Below are 19,844 nucleotides of genomic sequence, written 5' to 3' on the forward strand. Positions count from 1 at the left end.
TCTGTCATCGCCTCCACTCAGCCAATTTGTGAACATAAGAAGAAGTAACACACATCGGGTAACTAGAGGGTCAGCAAAGGGAGATTGTATTGTTCCTCTTCGCAAAAGTGCATTCAGTCAGAGTGTCTTTTCGGTTACAGCATCCCAGGAGTGGAACTCAGTCCCTGGGAGCATCAGAGAACTGGGCATTTACAGTCTGTTTAAAAGACATCTAAAAACATGGTTCATAACAAACCAAGCATGCCATCATCATTAATTTTTTTTAAATATTATTAGGACTGTATCCCCCCCTGACCTGATTATGTTACTTCTGTCTATTGTTTTCTGCAGTTGATTGTCTGAATTTGTTTTAATATGTTGTAATTGTATCTGTACTGTCTCTATGCTATATTTATCTACAGGCTTTAATGTATAACTGTATTTTTCACTGCTCGTTTATGTTTGCTCTGTTCTTAACCTTAATTATGTTTTTTTTTTTTTGTTTTTTTTTTAGGGAGACACTTTTTAACAACTGTCCAGGGACTATGGATGAAAAATAGCCTTCTGGCTAATTCCAGTGCATTTACAGCAATGTTAATTAATGTACATTGTCCCTGTCAAATAAATAAATAAATAAATAAATAAAAATCTGACTTTCTGTTGGATTTTAGATTTTTCTCCAAGAGACTTTTTTGTAGGTATTGGGCTGTTAGATGTTTGTTCTGAATTTCATACTTGTACGTGAATCGTAGCACGAGGAGCACTTTGTTGAAAATTTATAGATGGCGCTATTGAGCCATTTTGCCACACCCAATTCTGAAACCCTTATCAGACATAATTTTTCACCACTTCTGATATGTGCACAAAGTTTAAAATTGCAAATTTTACTCATGTAACCTCTTCTCTTTACTCTGAACAACTTCATGTACTTGTTGAAAGAGTAATTAAACAGATTTGCCACAAGTCAAAGCTTGTTTAAGCATGCTGAATTCTCGTCTTGTGAATGAAAACTAATGTTTCTATCAGCAAATGAAACCTAATATTGATCACCAGGTAGCTATGCTTGTAGATGCAGCTAAAGTTTAGGTTTTTTTTCACTTTATATTAACTGTCTTTAAATGCTATTTACAAACATTTAAATTAATAATTTGATAGAATGGACGGGTAAACTTTATTTTGTAGAAATTTATTTTACATTTTTTTTTTTTTTTTTTTTCCCACAAAGCAATTACATTAACTGGGTTATAACTAGGTACTAACCTTAAACCGACCTTAACCTATGTAGTTACCTTATATTACCAGTACTTTCTTTTGCATGCACTGTAAAATAAAGTGTAACCCTTTATTTTAAGATGTCCTTAGTTGCATGCAATTACGCATAACTTACTGTTTTTACTACAGTAAGTACATGTAAAATACAAGCACGGTAAAATGGTGCAATCAAATACTGCTGACCCTTCCTTACACCTCAACAAATACACCTGTCCCTAACCTTACCCATATCCAACCGCAAACACAGAAAAAGTGTTTTGCATATACAATTTCCCTCAAAAGGGGCAGTCTTGGCCGTTAGAGAGTCAGACTGGTAACCTGAAGATTGTGAGTTCGATTCTCAATACCGGTAGGAAAAGACAGAGGTGCTCTTGAGCAAAGCACCTAACCCCCAATTGCTCCCTGGGCATCACATCAAAAATGGCTGCCCACTGCTTCGGGTGTGTAAATTGTTTTCAGTGTGTATATTTACTACACACTCCTCCCTAATGTGTATGCAGTAACTTGGAAGGGTTAAATGTAGAGGACAAATTCCAAATATGGGTTACCATATTTGGCCTTCACATGTCACTTTCACTTTTACTTTCAACATGAACATAATAATTATGTTGTACCTAACATTTTTTGATGCAAGTGGTAAGACACCTAATATAAATTGTGACCAAAATATGAAAAATAATAATGTCTCATTAGATTTCTTAACAGCAGAATTGTTACATGTCTGACCTGGTGGATGGCAGGGCCAGATTGGTTGTATTCCCACAGCTGATTTCTGTAACCCAGAGCATCTCCTGCACCGCTGAGCAGCATGCCAGCTGTGTAATGATCCATAGTACTGCAAGAACATTTATTTTAACATTAATATAGACACATTCTAGATATCACATTCTGACATTTTCAAATGTGGATGACATTTTCAAATGTTTACCAATGATGGTAATGTTTAAAAAAGGTATCATGGTACTACTACAGGGGTGTCCAGTCCTGCTCCTGATGGGGGCAGGGTTAAGGGGTCTAAAATATATCAATAAATATATAATAGTAACTTAAAACGGTCATTGTACATTTTTCTGTCCTTTACACAGTATATTGTTTTTATGCTTTATAAAGTTGGTTCCCTATCTGACATGGGAATCTGGTCTGCAACAGCTGTATAAAAAAAAAAAAAATTAAATAAAAAAAAAGAACAGAAAAGGTAGCAAAAGGGATTCTTAAATCCTAATGACACCATGTTCGTTTGCTGGCCAGAGGTGATCTGGACCCCTGACTGAGCATGGGTTTCTCCCAAGTTTTTTTTTTTTTTTTTTTTCAGCATTATCTCACCTGATGGTGTTTGGGTTTCTTGCCACTGTCACCTCTGGCTTGCTTAGTTGGGGACACTTAATATTCAACAATATTATTTATCGGACTGTACTGACATTGTTGTATGACAACAGAACTGAGCTGGTTTCTATAATTTTTGCAGAACTGCTTGAAACTAGATGAAATGAACTAATCTTTACATCAGAACTGAATCAACACTGAACTGAGGCTGAACAACAGCCAAAATGCATCATTTTCCTGTTATCACTTTAAAGCGATTTTGAAACTATGTGTATTGTATAAAGTGTTATAAATAAAGGTGATGTGACTTGATCACTCAGTGGTATGAATTAATTAGATTGTCTTATGTGGGAGCTGGGTAGGTTATGTTGTCACAAGTGCACCTGTTGCCCGGCATACTATGTTTGCCGACATCCGACCTCGTAGCTCAGTCCAATGTTGTAGCATTTTCCATAGGGATCCCTAGTGTCAGCATTTCAACTTAACGTTGAAGTGACTGACAGATAGGGGACATCTTGGTTACCTTGAAATGCCTACTGAAATGGCCGGGACATACTCTCAGCTGCCTCCTTTATATCCATATGTCCAGGGAAAGGGTGCATGCAATTTCCACTAGCCAATTTTCATTGGCCTTTTCTGAAGTATCAGAGGTGTTTGGGGTTTCCAAGTGCAACCCCTAGTGTCAGCATTTCGACACCACATCTCGTTCCCTCCATCAGGGAATGGAGGTTACATCAGTATCCAAGATGTTCCCTTTTGAGAGAACTTGATGCTGTGTCAAGTGCCTGCATTACACATAATCAGTTTTATTGTCTTCAGGATGTCGCTTTCTATATGCGTGTGAAAATAATGGCTCTGTTCTGTCTTGATTTTCTCTCAAGGGGTAAAATTGAGCATTTCAATGGAGCGCGTTCTGCTCTAGGAAGCTCTGTTCTTGCTTGATTCTCTCTCGAGGGATGAGAATAAAGCACATTTAGCTCTCAAGGAAGCTGGATGCATTCATGGCGATGTATCCACTGAAAGTAGCTTCAACTCTGCTTAGGGTTTGAGGGGTTTGAGTCCCGCGGCTTCCGAGGCAGCAAGACGGAATCGAGGGACTGTCGCCGTTAGTGGTCCACTCTCTGTTCTCTCCACCAGCACTTTGGCCAGAGGTAGTCTATGCCTCCTTGCTAGAGCTGAAGGAATGGGCAACCTTTATCTGATAAATGCCACTTGGCAGACAGTAGTTGAGAGAGGTGCTACGGCACCCCACTTTCTCAGTAGCCTCCTCCCCCCGGTGTACACTGGATGTAGTAGCTTGACGGATATATGTCAACTCATTTTCCTAGGAATCCTGACAGGAAGAGCTTCTTTAGGGCAAAGTTATTTCAGTAACAGAGCACTTTGAAGATAGAAGTGTTTGTTATCGCTGATATGTTAATAGATGTTGCGTTGTGCTGCCATGCTTCGGGCATGCCTGTGTGTCTTCCTTCAATTCTGATGTGTAATGCAGAAACCCTGTTGCATGCTCAGCCACTCCATGTAACATCATCAGACTGCCGTCGGCCAATAATGTTGGCATGAATTCACACATGCTTCAGCCTCAGCCATCTGTCACCACTTGTCAATGACAAAATATTGAAGCTTTATGTTCACAGAAGCTGCTGAGCACTAATTCCAGCGCAGCACACCACTTCAGCTAATGGTCATAAAGTGCGAGATAAGACACAAGTAGCTTAACTAAAAATGTCATATTTGACAGATGTTTTAGGATAGAAATCTTAAATGACTGACAAAAATAATCAGGCAATCTAATAAACTTTTGTTTAATTTAGCCATTTTGAATTGAAAATAGGCCTATAATTTATATGAATCATGTAATGTAAAAATGAGTAACTGTCATTGTTAGAGGACAAGAAACATTAACAAAGCCATTTTCATCATATTAGTCATAAGATAAATAAGTGTAATAATGTGTACATATTTGAATGAGTTTAACTTATGGTTACCAAGCTTTCCTGGTAGACTTCAGTAACCTAAATTAACGTGTGTATAAGATGATGATTCATAAATCATATAAATATCAGTTAGTACTGGCTGCAGATTAAGTCCTTATTGTTGGTGATTTTAATATCCATGAAGATAATGAGAAAAGATGCACTCGGATTGCCATTTAGAGATATTCTCAACTATACTCTAGTCTCTAGTCTCTAGTATACTCTAGAACTCTAGTCTCATGTATACTTCATTTAGGCAAGGCTGCAAAGCCAATTCCCAGTTACAAATATGATAGAACCATCACTTCTACAACTAAAGATTGCTTTATTAATAATCTTCCTAATCAGTTTCATCTCCTCGGCATACCAGATAGCTTAGAAGAACTCAATGTTGCAACAGAAACTACTGACTCTCTCTTTTTGTCATGATCACCGTCTGCTCCTGTCAGTTCCCGGACTACACTTCCCACAATCCTCCCTGTAAGTCACATGTTCACATCACACCCATCACCTGTTGCCACATCCACCCTAGCACACCACACTGATCACCACACCCAGCTGCTGCTCATTATCAGGACTATAAAGGACTTCCACTCACACCACCTCACTGCGAAGTATTGTTAACACTGTTGCAATTTCTGAGCGTTTATTCCCTATTTCCCTGTCCCCATTTCTGCCTGTCCTGACCCATGCCTCGTATACTGTTCTGTGATATCTGCCTGCCTTTTGATCTACCGCCTGTACCCTGACTACGACCCTGCCTGTCCTTTGCTGCTCCTGTTTGTTCCTGATTGACTCCGCCTGTACGACCATTCTCACCGTAAATAAAACGCTGCACTTGGATCCTCTGCCTGAGCTCCCATTCATAACACTTTTCCAGCACTTTAGACATAGTTGCTCTTTTGTGCTTTAAAAAGTTTAAAGAAAATAGTCCAACACCATCAATGAGCAATGCCATCAACGGTACAACGAGCACACTCGGGCTCTTAAAAGAGCAGCCAAAAAAATAGAAAAAAGCTGTAAGAAAACAAAATTAGAGGTTTTTCGCATTTGGTGGAGAAAGAGCATGCTTGTGTACAGAAAGGCCTTAAAAACTGCTAGATCTGAGTATATTTCAATCCTCTTAGAAGAAAACAAACACAACCCTAGGTATTTATTTGTTTGGCTGTGCAGAAATATCATTCCAACATTCCAACGTCTAGTATCTATATATATATATATAATTTTATTTTAAATTATGTTTTATTATATCAATATTTTTATTGATTTTCTAGTAAGTATACTATTCCACCCCTAATGAAAATTCAAAATAAGATAAAAAGGGCTGCCAAACCGCATAAAACTTTCCAGAGGAGCTTTGGATAGTATATTTAAGGTGCTAAAGTTTGAGATATGACATCACCTCTTTCACCCAGTGTTTAAGAGATGGGGGCATTGCCTTTTTCCAACTGAGAAGAATCAGGCGTCTAGCCAATAATGTGGAGAATGCGATGAGCTCTATTTGATTTGTGGTTAGTTGCATTTCTTCGGGCACTACACTAAAGATGGAAGACAGAGGATTCGGATCTTTCCTGTATATAAATGAAACTGTTCTGAAAATGTCTGACCAGAATTTAGTCAACCTGGGGCATCCCCAGAACATGTGACTCAGGTCTGCTGGTTCCAGACTACATCTGGGGCACTTCGAGTCTAACCCTGGATACATTTTAGCCAACTTACTCTTAGACAGATGGAGCCTATGAAGCACCTTAAACTGCAAGAGCCCATGTCTAATACATACTGAAGATGAGTGCACTAATTTTATTGCCCGCTGCCAAGCTGAATCTAAGATTTCCAATCCCAATTCCTCCTCCCATTGCCTCCTTATACGATCGAGAGATGGGGAAGCGGTTCTTTGAATGTTCTCATACAGGATAGACACCATACCCCTAAGAGAAGGCTCCATGTTTAACAGATCATCTATCCAGCCACCATCCAGTTTGTTCAAAGAAGGAGAGAAATGTTTTTGACAAAACTACGGACCTGTAAATACCTAAAGAAATTGGATTGAGGGATCTCAAAATCTGTTTTTAACTGCTGAAATGAAATAAACACACCGTCTTTGAAAAGGTCCTTAACACGCTTGACTCCTTTTCTTGACCATAGTTGAAATGCAGAATCTATAAGGGAGGGAGGAAACATAGGGTTCGATAGGATGGGTGCAGAGGGTAAAGCCTGTTTACTATTAAAGTGAAGTCTGAACTGCGACCATATTTTGAGTGATCCACGAATAATTGGGTTATTCGTCAAATAACATTTGCTTAGGGGTACAAAGCAGAGAATGCAATGATACTGGGTTACATGCGTGTTGCTCCATAAGTGACCAAACTGGAGCTTCATCACTCGACGTATCAGAGAGCCAGAATGTCAATTTATGAAGGTTAGCCGCCCAGTAATAATACAAAAAATTTGGCATTGCCAATCCACCCTCCTCCTTCTTCCTTTCCAGATATTCTTTCCTTATGCAGGGAATTTTTTTTATCCCAAATAAACATAGAAATACAATTACTCAGATCCTTAAAAAATGATTTAGGAATGAAGACTGGCACTGTCAGAAATAAAAATAGGAACCTTGGTAAAATTGTCATTTTAATGGAGTTTATCCTTCCAGCCAGAGATAAGGGTAGGGTTGACCATCGTACCATGTCCTTTTTAGCTTTGTCTAATGCTGGTTTAAAATTACTATTGAATAGATCCTTATACCTGCGTGTTACACTCACACCTAAATAGGGGAATTTGTCGAGACTTACTGAAAATGGAAAAGATTAGAATGACATTTGATGTGCTCTTTCATTAATGGGGAAAAGAAGACTCTTCGTTAAATTAATTTTATATCCCAAAACACTCCCAAAATCTGAAATAATTGAAAGAGCAATTGGTATAGAGCAATTTGGATTAGACAAAAAAGGAGGAGATTGTCTGCACAGAGCAGAATTGTATTGTATTCCAGTCAAACCAGCTGTATTCCTTAGCATAATTGCAAGGGGTTCAATAGCTACATCAAAAAGCAGGGGGGACAGAGGGCATCCCTGCCTTGTCCCCCTAGAAAGTGAAAAGCATTTAGATATTATATTATTTGTTCGAAGAAAATGCTTGAGGCCTGGTATATAGAATTTTGATCCATGAACAGAACATGGGACCGAAGCCAAACCTTCTAAGTTTTGTAAACAAATAATCATATTAAATTCTATCAAATGCCTTATGAACATCTAAGGATATTAGGATCTCTGGAATAGTATTATCCTTGGGTGAGTAGATCACATTAAATAAACGATGGAGATAACTAAATAACTGTCTGCCAGCGATAAAGCCAGTCTGATCAGGATGAATTATCTTACTCATGACTGGCTCTATTCTGGTTGCCAGCACCTTGGTCAGGATCTTATAGTCACAGCAAAGTAAACTGATCGGGCGGTAAGAATCACACTTAAGTGGGTCTTTATCCTTTTTAAGAAGGACCGATATGGTTGCCTGCGTCATGGACGGGGGAAGAGACTTTGAATCAAGGACCTCCTCAAATACTTTACTCAATAGAGGTGTTAATTTGGCAGAAAATTTCTTATAAAACTCAGTCGGGTAGCCATCAGGGCCTGGCGCTTTTCCAGATTTTAGTTTCTTAATTGCACTGTCAATCTCAAGAATCGTTATATTGCCTTCCAGAGCGGATTTGTCAGATTCATCAATTGATGGCAACTCTAAGTTGTTGAAAAACTCTTCTATTCGCTCAGTGTCATTCAGCTTAGAAGTATATAGAGCCTCATAGAATGATTTAAACTGATCATTAATACCCTGCTGGTCTGTAATAATGTTATCCTCACTGTCTCCAATTGCCGGAATAAAACCTGCTGCTTCAGATTGTTTCAATTGATAACACAAAAACCTGCCAGTCCGCTCGCCATGTTCATAATAAATCTGATGTGATTTCAAGTAAAGATCTTCTGCGTGCTTGCTAGTCAGAGAATCAAATTCGGCTTGTAACAGGAGTCTCTCCTTATGCAGGTCATCAGAAGACAATGTAGAATGTGACTGATCAATTGTATTTATTTTATTTATTATTTCTGTAATCCGCTTTGATTTCTTTTTATTTGCACTAGCTTGATATGAGATAAATTGCCCCCTCACAAATGCTTTCAAAGTATCCCATAAAATACTATAACTTATCTCTGGGGATTCATTTGTCTCAAGAAAGAAGTCAATTTGAGCATCTATGAATTTAACAAAATCATCATCTGCCAGAAGCCTTGAGTTTAAGCGCCATATACGCTGAGGGATTACATTACCTGGGAAACAAAGCTTTAGTAGTATTGGGACTATGATCCGAAATAACTATGCTGTCATACTCTACTTGTGTCATTAGGGGAAGTAGTTTCTTGTCCAACAGAAAATAATCAATCCTGGAATATGTTTTGATGATGGATACTTAAATCTCCATGGGTCACTTACACCATATGTCTGGAGAAATGGGAGCGTTTAGCGGAAGTTCTACCCGGAAGACTCTAATGCACGTCATTGCTCATTATCTATGCTCATTATCTAACCAATTACTACATGTCACTGAGTATATAAGTTCCGGTCCCACCTACTATTATGTTCGCAGATACCTACTTCGGCATTCACGTGTTCGCGTCTCATCCGCTAACTACAATGACACAAAAATCAATTGTTGATTTTGATCTTACAGACTCAGAAGAAGATGTAGTTGCGCCCTCTCCAACGGCTGTACTGTGCAGCTCTCGTATCCAGAGTTGCGACTATCCATGGGTTCAGTGGCCTTCGGAAAGAATTATTAGCTCACTAGAGGCCCAAGGCATTCCTCTCTCCAGCAACCTGTCGAGAGACCATCTGATTCTTTTGGCTTCTAATACCCTAGGCAGCTCTTCAGCTACACCTACGGATCTCCTTCCGACATCTCCAACTCTGTCAGCTCAGCCCAAGCTAGCTGGTATGAAACTTACAGCCAAGTCGGCGTCTCCCAGAGCTGCTAAAAGACCCAAATCTTCTGCGGCTATTCCATCGTCTCCTCCTCACAAATCGATAGATCCTAACAGCCAACTTATCCAGGCTATCCATAGCCTTTCAGAGACTGTTAAAAGCCTAGATTCCAGGTTAAAAAATGTAGAAAGTGTATCTGCTTTATGCGCTCCCGGCTGTCCTCCTGGCGCCTCCTCGGCCGGTATTTCATTGTCCGATCCATGCGAATTTCAAGCTGTTCCTTCCACATATTTTTTCAAAAAAATATTTATTGGCTTTTGTTTGAACATTACAAAACAATAAAATAAAATAAATAAATAAATAATAATAATAATAAAAAACCACAAGAAACCTAGAACAGAACTAAAACATAAAATAAAATAAGTAAAATACATTTATATACATTACATTTCACAGCCTTTCACTATGTAGTTTAACTTTACTATCTTACAAGTTATTAATAGTTTTACTGGAATACAAGGACCAGATTATACATTGGACATGACCATTACAAAGGAGACAAGACATGGGTAGTTCAATCATCACAGGTTATCTGATCTACATGGTTGCAGTAGTGCAAAAATGGAGTCCAAATTTTATAAAAGTCTTTTAGTTTCCCTTTAACTACATAAGTCAATTTTTCCAAGGCAAGGTTGTTAGTCATTTCTTTAAACCATTGATTAGGGGAGGGCCCTTGTGTCTCCTTCCATTTTAAAGCAGTAACACGCTTGGCCTGAAGCAAACTAAAATCAATTAATTTGCGCTTCCTTGCATTCACCTCCAGATTTACTGGATATATATGGAATAAACAAAATTTGGGAGCAAGAGGGACATTTTCTTCAGTCAATTTACCAATCATAAGAACAATCTCCTTCCAGAATCTTTGAATCTCATTGCACTCCCATATGCAGTGATAAAGGGTACCAATTTCTTGTTTGCATTTTAAACAACTGTCTGGAATATTGGGATTAAATTTATGTAATTTGACTGGGGTAATGTAAGTACGAAGGAGCCATTTATATTGCAGCAATTTACACCTAGTATTGACACTGTTGTTTTGTGCAAATAAACAAGATTCCATCCATTCTTCTTTAGAAATATCTTCCTGAAGATCATTCTTCCAAGCTGTTAAATAAGATAATGAACTCTCTTTTGATCCCTCTAAGAGTATATTATAAAACAAAGACAGATTGCCTTTATCCCTTAAATGTTTTAAAGTGTGTTTTTCTATGATTGACATAGGGGGTTCTGAATACGTTTTAATTTCAGAATGAATAAAACTTCTTATCTGTAAAAATTTAAAAAAATGTTTCTGAGGAATGTCATATTTTCTCATCAGTTCTTGGAATGACAACATTATACCATCCTTGTACAAATCTTTTACTTGGCTTATTCCTTTATACATCCAATTTTTAAATCCCTCATCACTTCTCCCAGGCACAAAATTTGTATTACCCCAGATTGGTGACAAACCTGACAATGTAATTGGTTCATCTAAAAAATTGTGAGCTTCATACCATACAGAGATGGTATTCCTAAGGAAAGGATTATGCATGTTTTTTTGGAGCATTTTAATTGAGGAAGAGTAAAGATACCTCTGTAATGGAATTGTTATCCCATTTTTTTCTATATCTATCCATGCTGGAGGTTCCGTATCCATAAAGTAGTACATAGCAGAACATAACTGAGCTGCCCAATAGTAAAGTTTTATGTTAGGAACCTTAAGCCCTCCCCGTTCGTATGGCAAGTAGAGCAAGGACAGACGTAAGGACGAGGACGTTTGTTATTCCATATAAATCTTGTGAACGTTTTCTTGAGTGTAGCAAAAAAGGTGGCCGGAAGCAGAAGTGGAATTGACTGGAAGAGATATAAAAATTTTGGTAAAATTGACATCTTTATAATATTTATACGACCAGTAATAGAAATTGGCAATGCATTCCATCTCTCGAGTGAGTCAATGACTTTCTTTACTAATGGGTCATAATTAGTTGGAATAATTTCTTTTATATTTGGGGTTATCTTAATTCCTAAATATGTAAGCCCTTCAGGAGAGCAGATGAACTGCCTATAGGTCAAAAAGTTTCTTCTTTCATCCCCATTCAATAACAGCAAGGCACTCTTATAATTATTAACTTTGCAGCCTGAAAATTCTCCAAATGTTGTTAGTATATTATTAAGTGCTTGAATAGAAGATTCTTGTAACGAAGCGGGACTGAGCCAGAGATCCATTTGCAAGCTTTATTAAGAATGTGAGCGTGGTCGTACAGGCAGGGGTCAGATTACAGCAAACAGGTACAGCAAGGAACAGACGGAATCGTAGTCAGGCTACAGGCAGTAGGTCGAGGCAGGCAGATATCACTCACAGAACAGCAGACAAGGCAAAGGTCAGGACAGGCGGCACAGGATCGTAGACGGGAAACAGACAGGCAGACAAGATAAACGCTTGGAATTGTACACAGAGGCAACAAGACTTCGCGGTGAGGTGGTGTGTGTATGAGTCTTTTATAGTCCAGGTAATGTGTGGCAGCTGGGTGTGGTGATTAGTGTGGAGTGATTGTGCAGTGAGTGCAGGTGATAAGCAATGGAGGATCATGGGAAATGTAGTCCGGGATGTGACAGGAACAGACGTGATCGTGACAATTCTAGATTTGTAAGAAATACCACAATATCATCTGCAAACAATGATAAGCGGTGTTCCCTCTCACCTATTGTGATACCTTTTATTTCAGGATTACTCCGAATTGATATTGCAAGGGGTTCTATTGCAAATAAAAATAACAGAGGGGACAATGGACACTCTTGACGTGTACCTCTACTTAAATTGAAGGGTTTTGAAATTTGGCTATTTATTATTATCTCTGCCTGTGGGTCCCTATAAAGTAACCTAATCCATTTAATATATCCCTCACCCAGCCCATATCTTTTAAGCACCTCAAAAAGGTATCCCCATTCAATCCTGTCGAAGGCTTTTTCTGCGTCCAACGACAGGATTGCGTGGTCTTTGGCATTTTGTTTTTTGTATAGTATATTTAAAACTCTACGTATGTTATGTATGGCTTGTCTTCCAAGCACAAACCCATTTTGATCATTCATAATAACATTCGGTATATGAGTTTCAATTCTTTTAGCTAGGGCCTTACAAAGAATTTTAGTATCACAGGACATTAAAGATATGGGCCTATAAGATGATTTTTCATTGGGGGGTTTGCCTGGCTTTAAAACAAGAGTAATTAGTGCTGATCTTAATGAAGGAGGCAGTATTCCCTTTTCAAATGATTCATTAAACATTTCAAGTAAGTGTGGTAAAAGTTTTCTTGCAAACGTTTTATAAACTTCCATTGGGAGGCCATCAGGCCCGGGGGCTTTTCCACTACTCATGTTCTGTAGTGCCTCCGAGAGCTCTTCTATGCTTAGATTTCTCTCGAAATTACTTCTTGTCCCCTCTAATAATTTAGGAAATTGAAGATTATCAAGAAAGCTGTTTTGCCTTCTAAATTGTTGCCAAATTCAGATTTGTATAAATTTTCATAATACAATTTAAACATTTTATTTATTTCCAATGGATCTACAATCTTCTCCCCATTTTCTAAAGTTAATAAATTGATGGCTCTGTCTGTTTGTATCTTTTTAATTCTCCAAGCAAGCAACTTTCCTGATTTTTCTCCCTGATCATAATAGGATTGTTTTAGCCACATTAAATTCTTAGCTATTTTACTACTAGTTAATTCATTATATTGGGCTTTTAATACAAGAAGTTATTTTTGCTTAGCAGGGTCGTTGTTGCTGAAGAGGTGTTGTTCTAATACTTTAATTTGTTTTTCCAAATTTTCTAATTGTGCCTGATATGTTTTGGATCTATATCTTGTGTAGCTTAATATTTCCCCTCTAATATAATCTTTGAAGGCCTCCCATTTGACTGAAGCACTCGTCTGATTTGTATTAATTTGAAAATATAAGTCTATTTTATCATCCAGAAATTTAACAAAGTCAGGGTCCAAAAGCCATCTTGCTTGAAATCGAAATCTGAAAGGGGAAAGTATGAGATTATCTAATTGAATTGTAAACATGATAGGGGCGTGATCAGACAATAAAATACTGCCGTACCAACATTTACCTACTTTTGACACTAGACTGTTAGAGATTAAAAAATAATCTATTCTTTAGTATGTTTTATATGTGTTAGAAAAACACGAGTATTCTTTTTTGCTGGGGTTAAGATACCTCCATAACTCAATTAAATTCAGATCATTTATATATTTTAGGATCATTTTTTTAGATTGTTGATGGGTATTATCTATTCCTGAAGATCGATCATACACTGGGTTTAATACACAATTAAAATCACCTCCAATTACATAATGTCCAGGAAATTATGATATTGTGAGGAAAAAATTCTGGTAAAAGGAAGGGTCATCTATATTCGGAGCGTATATACTAATTAAATTAATGTGTGTCGACAAGATTGTACCATTAAGAACTATGTACCTCCTTAACAGGTCTATATGTTGCTGTTTTAACTGAAATGGAATAGACTTGTGTATCAGGATCATGACTCCTCTAACTCGAGAGGTGAAAGGGGCATTGAAAACCTGACCTGGCCATCTCTTGGTTCAAGGTTCAAGGTTGATTTATTTATATAGCACATTTAAAAACAGCAAGCATGGCTGACCAAAGTGCTGAACAAATAGATACATACATACATTAGATACATAAATACATACAAAAATAGATACATAAATACATACATTCACACAATATACTCATACTGAATTAAAAGCTAAAGAAAAAAAGTAAGTTTTAAGAGAAGATTTAAAAATAGTTATAGACTGTGCCGATCTGATATAGGCTGGTAGACTGTTCCACAGACTGGGGCCAGCGATAGCAAAGGCTCTATCACCTCTCTGCTTTAATCGCGATCTGGGGACACAGAGAACTCTCTTATCACCAGATCTCAGATTTCGAGTGGGATTGTAAGGGTGGAGTAGCTCAGACAGATAGCTTGGTGACTGGTTATTTAGCGATTTAAAAACAAAAAGAAGAATTTTAAATTCAATTCTAAAGTGTACAGGTAACCAGTGCAGTGATTTTAAAATTGGGGTAACATGATCAAATTTTCCAAGCGAGATGTAATAAGCGCATGGATCGCAATCTCTAAGGTTTTTTCGGAGAGTGAGGATCTAATCTTAGAGAGGAGACGTAGCTGAAAAAAACAAGAACTAATTACGGAGTTTATTTGTTTTTCAAATGTGAGGTTCTGGTCCCAAAAAACACCTAAGTTTTTAATTCAGGATGAGGCAAAAGGAGTAAGGTAGTCCAGGTTGAGGTTTTTGATCCCAGAGCTATGGTGGGGGCCAAAGACTATAACCTCGGTTTTAGATTCATTCACAAACAAAACATTTTGAGAGAACCACAATTTCACTTCATCTAGGCATACAAAAAGAGATCTCAGAGCAGCATTTGAGTTACGTTTCAGGGGTAAATAGATTTGGGTATCATCTGCATAGCAATGAAATGATACACCATGTTTTCTGAAGATGGAGCCCAGAGGAAGTAAATACAGAGAAAAGAGAATAGGTGCAAGAATTGAACCCTGCGGTACTCCACAAGAGAGTTGAGTAGGTGATGAAGAGAAGTTACCTAATCTAACAGAGAAGCTTCTATTCGTCAAATAAGATTTAAACCAACTGAGGACAGTTCCCTGAATGCCCACATAGCTTTCCAGACAGGACAAGAGAATATTATGATCAACTGTATCAAAAGCCGAGGTTAGGTCTAAGAGTATCAAGATCACAGATTCACCAGAGTCAGTTGCTAACAGTATATCATTAAAAACCCGTAATGAAGCCGACTCTGTGCTGTGTAGAGGCTTAAAACCAGATTGGAAAGTTTCAAAAATGTGATTAGAGCTAAGAAAAGACTGCAGCTGAATAAAAACAGTTTTTTCTAAAGCTTTAGTAAGAAAAGGAAGAGTCGAGATTGGTCGAAAATTATTGAAATCACTATCATCAAGTGAAGGTTTCTTAAGAAGAGGTGTGACAGTAGCTTCTTTAAGGCTATCAGGGATAGTCCCTGAACATAAGCATTTGTTCAGAAAAGACACAAGACATGGCCCAACTATATCGAAAATTTGTTTAAATAAACGAGGAAGGAGAATATCATTAGGACAAAAGGTAGGTTTCAAATGATCGATAATTTCTCTGAAGGACTGAAGAGAAATAGGGTCAAAAACACTCCATATGGCTGGAGAACAACAAAAGTCAGGTGGAACATTAGCAACTGGTTGCAACTGAGATCTTAGAGCAGTGATCTTCTCAGAGAAAAACCTTGAGAAACCTTCACATAATGACACTGAGGGATTGGAAATCACATTCACGGGAGGGTTAAGAACAGAGTTTAACACAGAAAATAGTGCTTTAGAGCAATTATGTTTTTTAGCAATTAAATTAGAAAAGTACTTAGACTTAGCAGATTTCACAGTTTTCTGAAAAACACCAATTTTTAAGCATTTCATAAGAAATTTGTAACTTGTCCTTTTTCCACTTACGTTCTGCACTTCTACAGGCTCGCCTCAGAGTGCGGATGTTATTATCAATCCATGGTTCTGTTTTAATTTTAGACTTTACAGGTTTAAGAGGAGCAGTGGTATTTAAGACCTCTAAGCAAGCAGTATTAAGCAGACTAAGTTGTTCAGCATCTAAGTCTGGTAAGGATGACTCAAGGGACAGAGACAAAGACACCTCGTTGAAGGTGCTGGTGAAGTCATCTTGAAAATGGGAGGAAAAGAAACGAGACCATTGTACAGTATGCGCAGTGATTGAACTTGATTGTGGAAGAGGCATAGTAAATAAAACAGGCATATGATCAGAGATCAAAGTGTCAAAAACCTGAACATTCGTGGTGGAAAAGCCATGGGAAAGAACCAAGTCCAAAGTATGTCCATGAATATGCGTAGGATCTTTCACCCACTGAACCATGTTAAATGAATCAATGAGATTAAAAAACTCCATAGTAAGAGGTTTAGACTGACAACACACATGGATATTAAAATCACCCAGCAGGAGAATATAGTTATACTTGGTTACACAGTTACCCACAAATGCAGTAAATTCATTAATAAAATCTTTTACTAAGTGAGGAGGCCGATATACCAGCGCTAATAGAACAGGAACATCCCATTCCAGACGCAGTAGCAACACCTCAAAGCTGCTGTAGATAGGAGATGGGATTGAGCGGCAATAACTACTAAAACTGTTCTTTAAAATAACCGCTAGACCACCCCCGTGACCCGAAGAGCGGGGAGAGTTAAAAAATGTGCAGCCGGGCGGCACTAATTCAGAGAAAGGACTCAGATCACCAACCTTCGTCCAAGTTTCTGTAATACACATAAAGTCCAAGGCGTTGGTAGTAAAAAAGTCGTTTAGAATAAACGTCTTATTCACCAGAGACCGAGCGTTAATCAGAGCCATCCTAGAGGGCGATGCAGAGATAACGGTAGATGCTTTATTCAAAGAGTGAAGATTTTGAAGAGTAGCTCCACCGCGGCGAACACGGATAGGGGGGTAGCGGGAAACCATCGAAGGAGAATCCGTGAGAGTAGAAGATGAATCCGGGACGCCGGGCCGAAGCCAGCGAGCAGGTGGATCCAGCCAGCGCCAGTCGGCATAACGGCCACTGCCAGGATTTCTCATCACAGAGATGGAAAGGCGGTTCGCGCTAAACTCCATTTTCAGTTTAACAGCAGCCCCTCCGCGCTTCCCGCGTCTCCTGCGACGCTTTTTGCGGGAGACATCATAAGGCCATCTGCACAGATAGTCTGGAATATCCAAGACAAGGTTTGGAAAGCATGACTGCGATCCAGCCACAGAGCTTCCTAACTCCGAGTTGTAAGTGGCCATAAAAGTGTCCCGAATATCCAGAAGTAACTGGCGATCATAAACCAGAGGTGAGCAGCAGTTCGACATAGATAGAAACACAGAGATCACAAAAAAGAGCAGGGACGCCAGACGGCATGCCACGAACATCGGCGCCATCTTGCCATCATCTTGGTGACTCTACTAGTGTCTTCTTTTAGTAAATGAGTTTCCTGCAGAAAGATAATGCTTGATCTCATTTGTTTCAGTCGGCCTAATACTTGTTTAAGCTTCACCAAATTATTTAATCCTTTTATATTCCAGCTACAGATATTTATCTCCATATTATTGATCGTTTACCATCTTGTATTGCCACAATATATATATTGCCACAGATATAACTGTGTTTGAACAACATAAAAAAAATAAATACAAAAAATCTATTTCTCAACAACCCCGCTACCACCCTCCATGCATTCCCCCAAACGGAAAGCATGAACATACCCCCAATGACAAACTTTGGTTATGGAACATGTTATGAAACATAAGCCTAACATTATTCTTCCTTCTGGGTTCGTTACTAAATACTGAACAAAACTGGACCACGAACATTACTGAATTACACTACCGCCCTCATAGAACATGCGCAATTTAAATTTAACACATCCAGTTATTCTTTAACCTATTTACCGTCGTAGGCACATAAGAAAAGGACATTTTATAAACCTACATTAGAACCAACAAGGTTATTTGCAGAGATATCCCATTTCTGATAGAATAGAATCCTGTTTTCACGTAAATCAGTACATTTTATCTCAGAAAAAAAAAACACCTTTGCTTAATAAACATGTAATTTAAGTCCTGAAAATGAATTCCTACTTGCATGCGAAATTCAAGCAGTGGTTGTACGCACAGACCGAATGAAGTCCTCTGTCTCCGAGACGGATTTAAAGATGTGGCGCTGGCCGGAATGTGTAACTGTCAGGTGTGCTGGATAGAGCATGCCGTAGCGGATTTCCATTCCTCTAAGTTGGGCCTTAACTCCATCGAACTGCCGTTGACGCTGGCGAGTCTCGGCTGACAGGTCCGGGAACAGGCTGATCCGTTGTCCTTCATAGCGGAACTCCTTTATTTTTCTAGCTGCCCTCAGAGTCTTTTTCTTATCCTGATAGTTCAAGAACTTCATCACGATCGCTCTTGACATCGTCTGACGATTTGGGTTAAGTTGTCCTACCCGGTGCGCTCGTTTGATGACCGGTGTAGAACTGAACGTGTCCTTCAGAATCTTTGGGAGCAGGTCTTCAATGAAAGCGCACATATTGGAACCCTCTGTTTTCTCGGGCAGGCCAACTAGTCTCAGGTTAGAACGCTTTCCTCCAGGTCCTGCACTTTGTTCAAAGTTTTTTAACTTTGTGTTGGAGGGCAGAAACGTCCTCTTCGGCTTGTGAAATTCTCTCTTCTGCCTCTCCTATTCTTTGCGATTGGGACAGCAAGTCTGATTTAATGCCTGTGGCGAGGGGGGCGTGGTTCAGCGAGGTCTGCAACTGGAGAGAGTGTCGGGAGACAAATGTAAATTACAAACACCTGTTTCTCATTCCAGTAATTGGCGCGGAGACAGGATAAAACGCCAGGAGAAGCAGGAGTGTGGGAGAGAGAGAGGGACTGCTGACTGAGACACAGAGCACGACAACAATACTGGAGAGCCCTATTGTGGATTGTCTATACCGTTCTGGAGTGAAGCCCTGTTGTGGATTGTTTATTTTCGTTGTTGTGCGGTGTACAGACTTTTGATGGACATTTTTCATTTTACTAAATAAAGCTCAGTCAGCAGTCAAAAAGCCGACCCTTGTCCTCTTCCTTCCCCACGAACTTTGAACATTACTACAATGCCATTCATAGCATCCAGCATATCGGTGGATTGTTTAGTCAAGTCAGCTTTCAAAGAATGAATTGCGCTGAGGATGTCGTCGTTTGTTGCCGCGCTAAATTCGCTCTGTGCTTCAGCTAGCTTTTTGCTAGCGATCACCAGGTTTTCTTCCTCCATCTGCACAGACGGCTTCGAATGCTGTCCAGATTTGATGGTTTTTGGTGGCATTTCGTCCCGCGAGTCTTAGAAGTGAGTTTTTAACACTTATATACGAGTTCTGGTCTTTCTGAAAAAGTTTTTCATAGATATTTAGCAGTGAGCCTGATGTGTGCGACTTATCAGCTGCACGTCATAACCGGAAGCCGTTCCTTCCACATCTTTCGCTACGACAACAGCGGCTCTTCCTACGGCTCAGATACAAGGATTTGGACCATCTACGTCTACGCAGTTTTCAACGGTTTCAGTATCTCCTCTGCTATGTTCAAACATCATTCAAGGTAAGGACATTAATTTAGCTACCTTGCTGCTTCCCTCACACGCGGCCGATCGCAAAATGGTGGACTGCGG

At 38.9% G+C, this 19,844-nt stretch overlaps 1 protein-coding gene across 1 annotated transcript in view; it reads right to left on the reverse strand.

Annotated features, from left to right (window-relative positions):
• adprh (ADP-ribosylarginine hydrolase) overlaps positions 1-19,844 on the reverse strand; it is a 259,504-nt gene that overhangs the window by 212,477 nt on the left and 27,183 nt on the right. The window contains exon 2 of the mRNA XM_067369686.1: positions 1,978-2,086. Within this exon, the coding sequence (XP_067225787.1) occupies positions 1,978-2,086 (109 nt within the window). The remainder of the gene's footprint in view (positions 1-1,977; positions 2,087-19,844) is intronic.

This window comes from Chanodichthys erythropterus, chromosome 19, assembly GCF_024489055.1.
Source record: "Chanodichthys erythropterus isolate Z2021 chromosome 19, ASM2448905v1, whole genome shotgun sequence".
Taxonomy (NCBI): Eukaryota; Metazoa; Chordata; class Actinopteri; order Cypriniformes; family Xenocyprididae; genus Chanodichthys; species Chanodichthys erythropterus.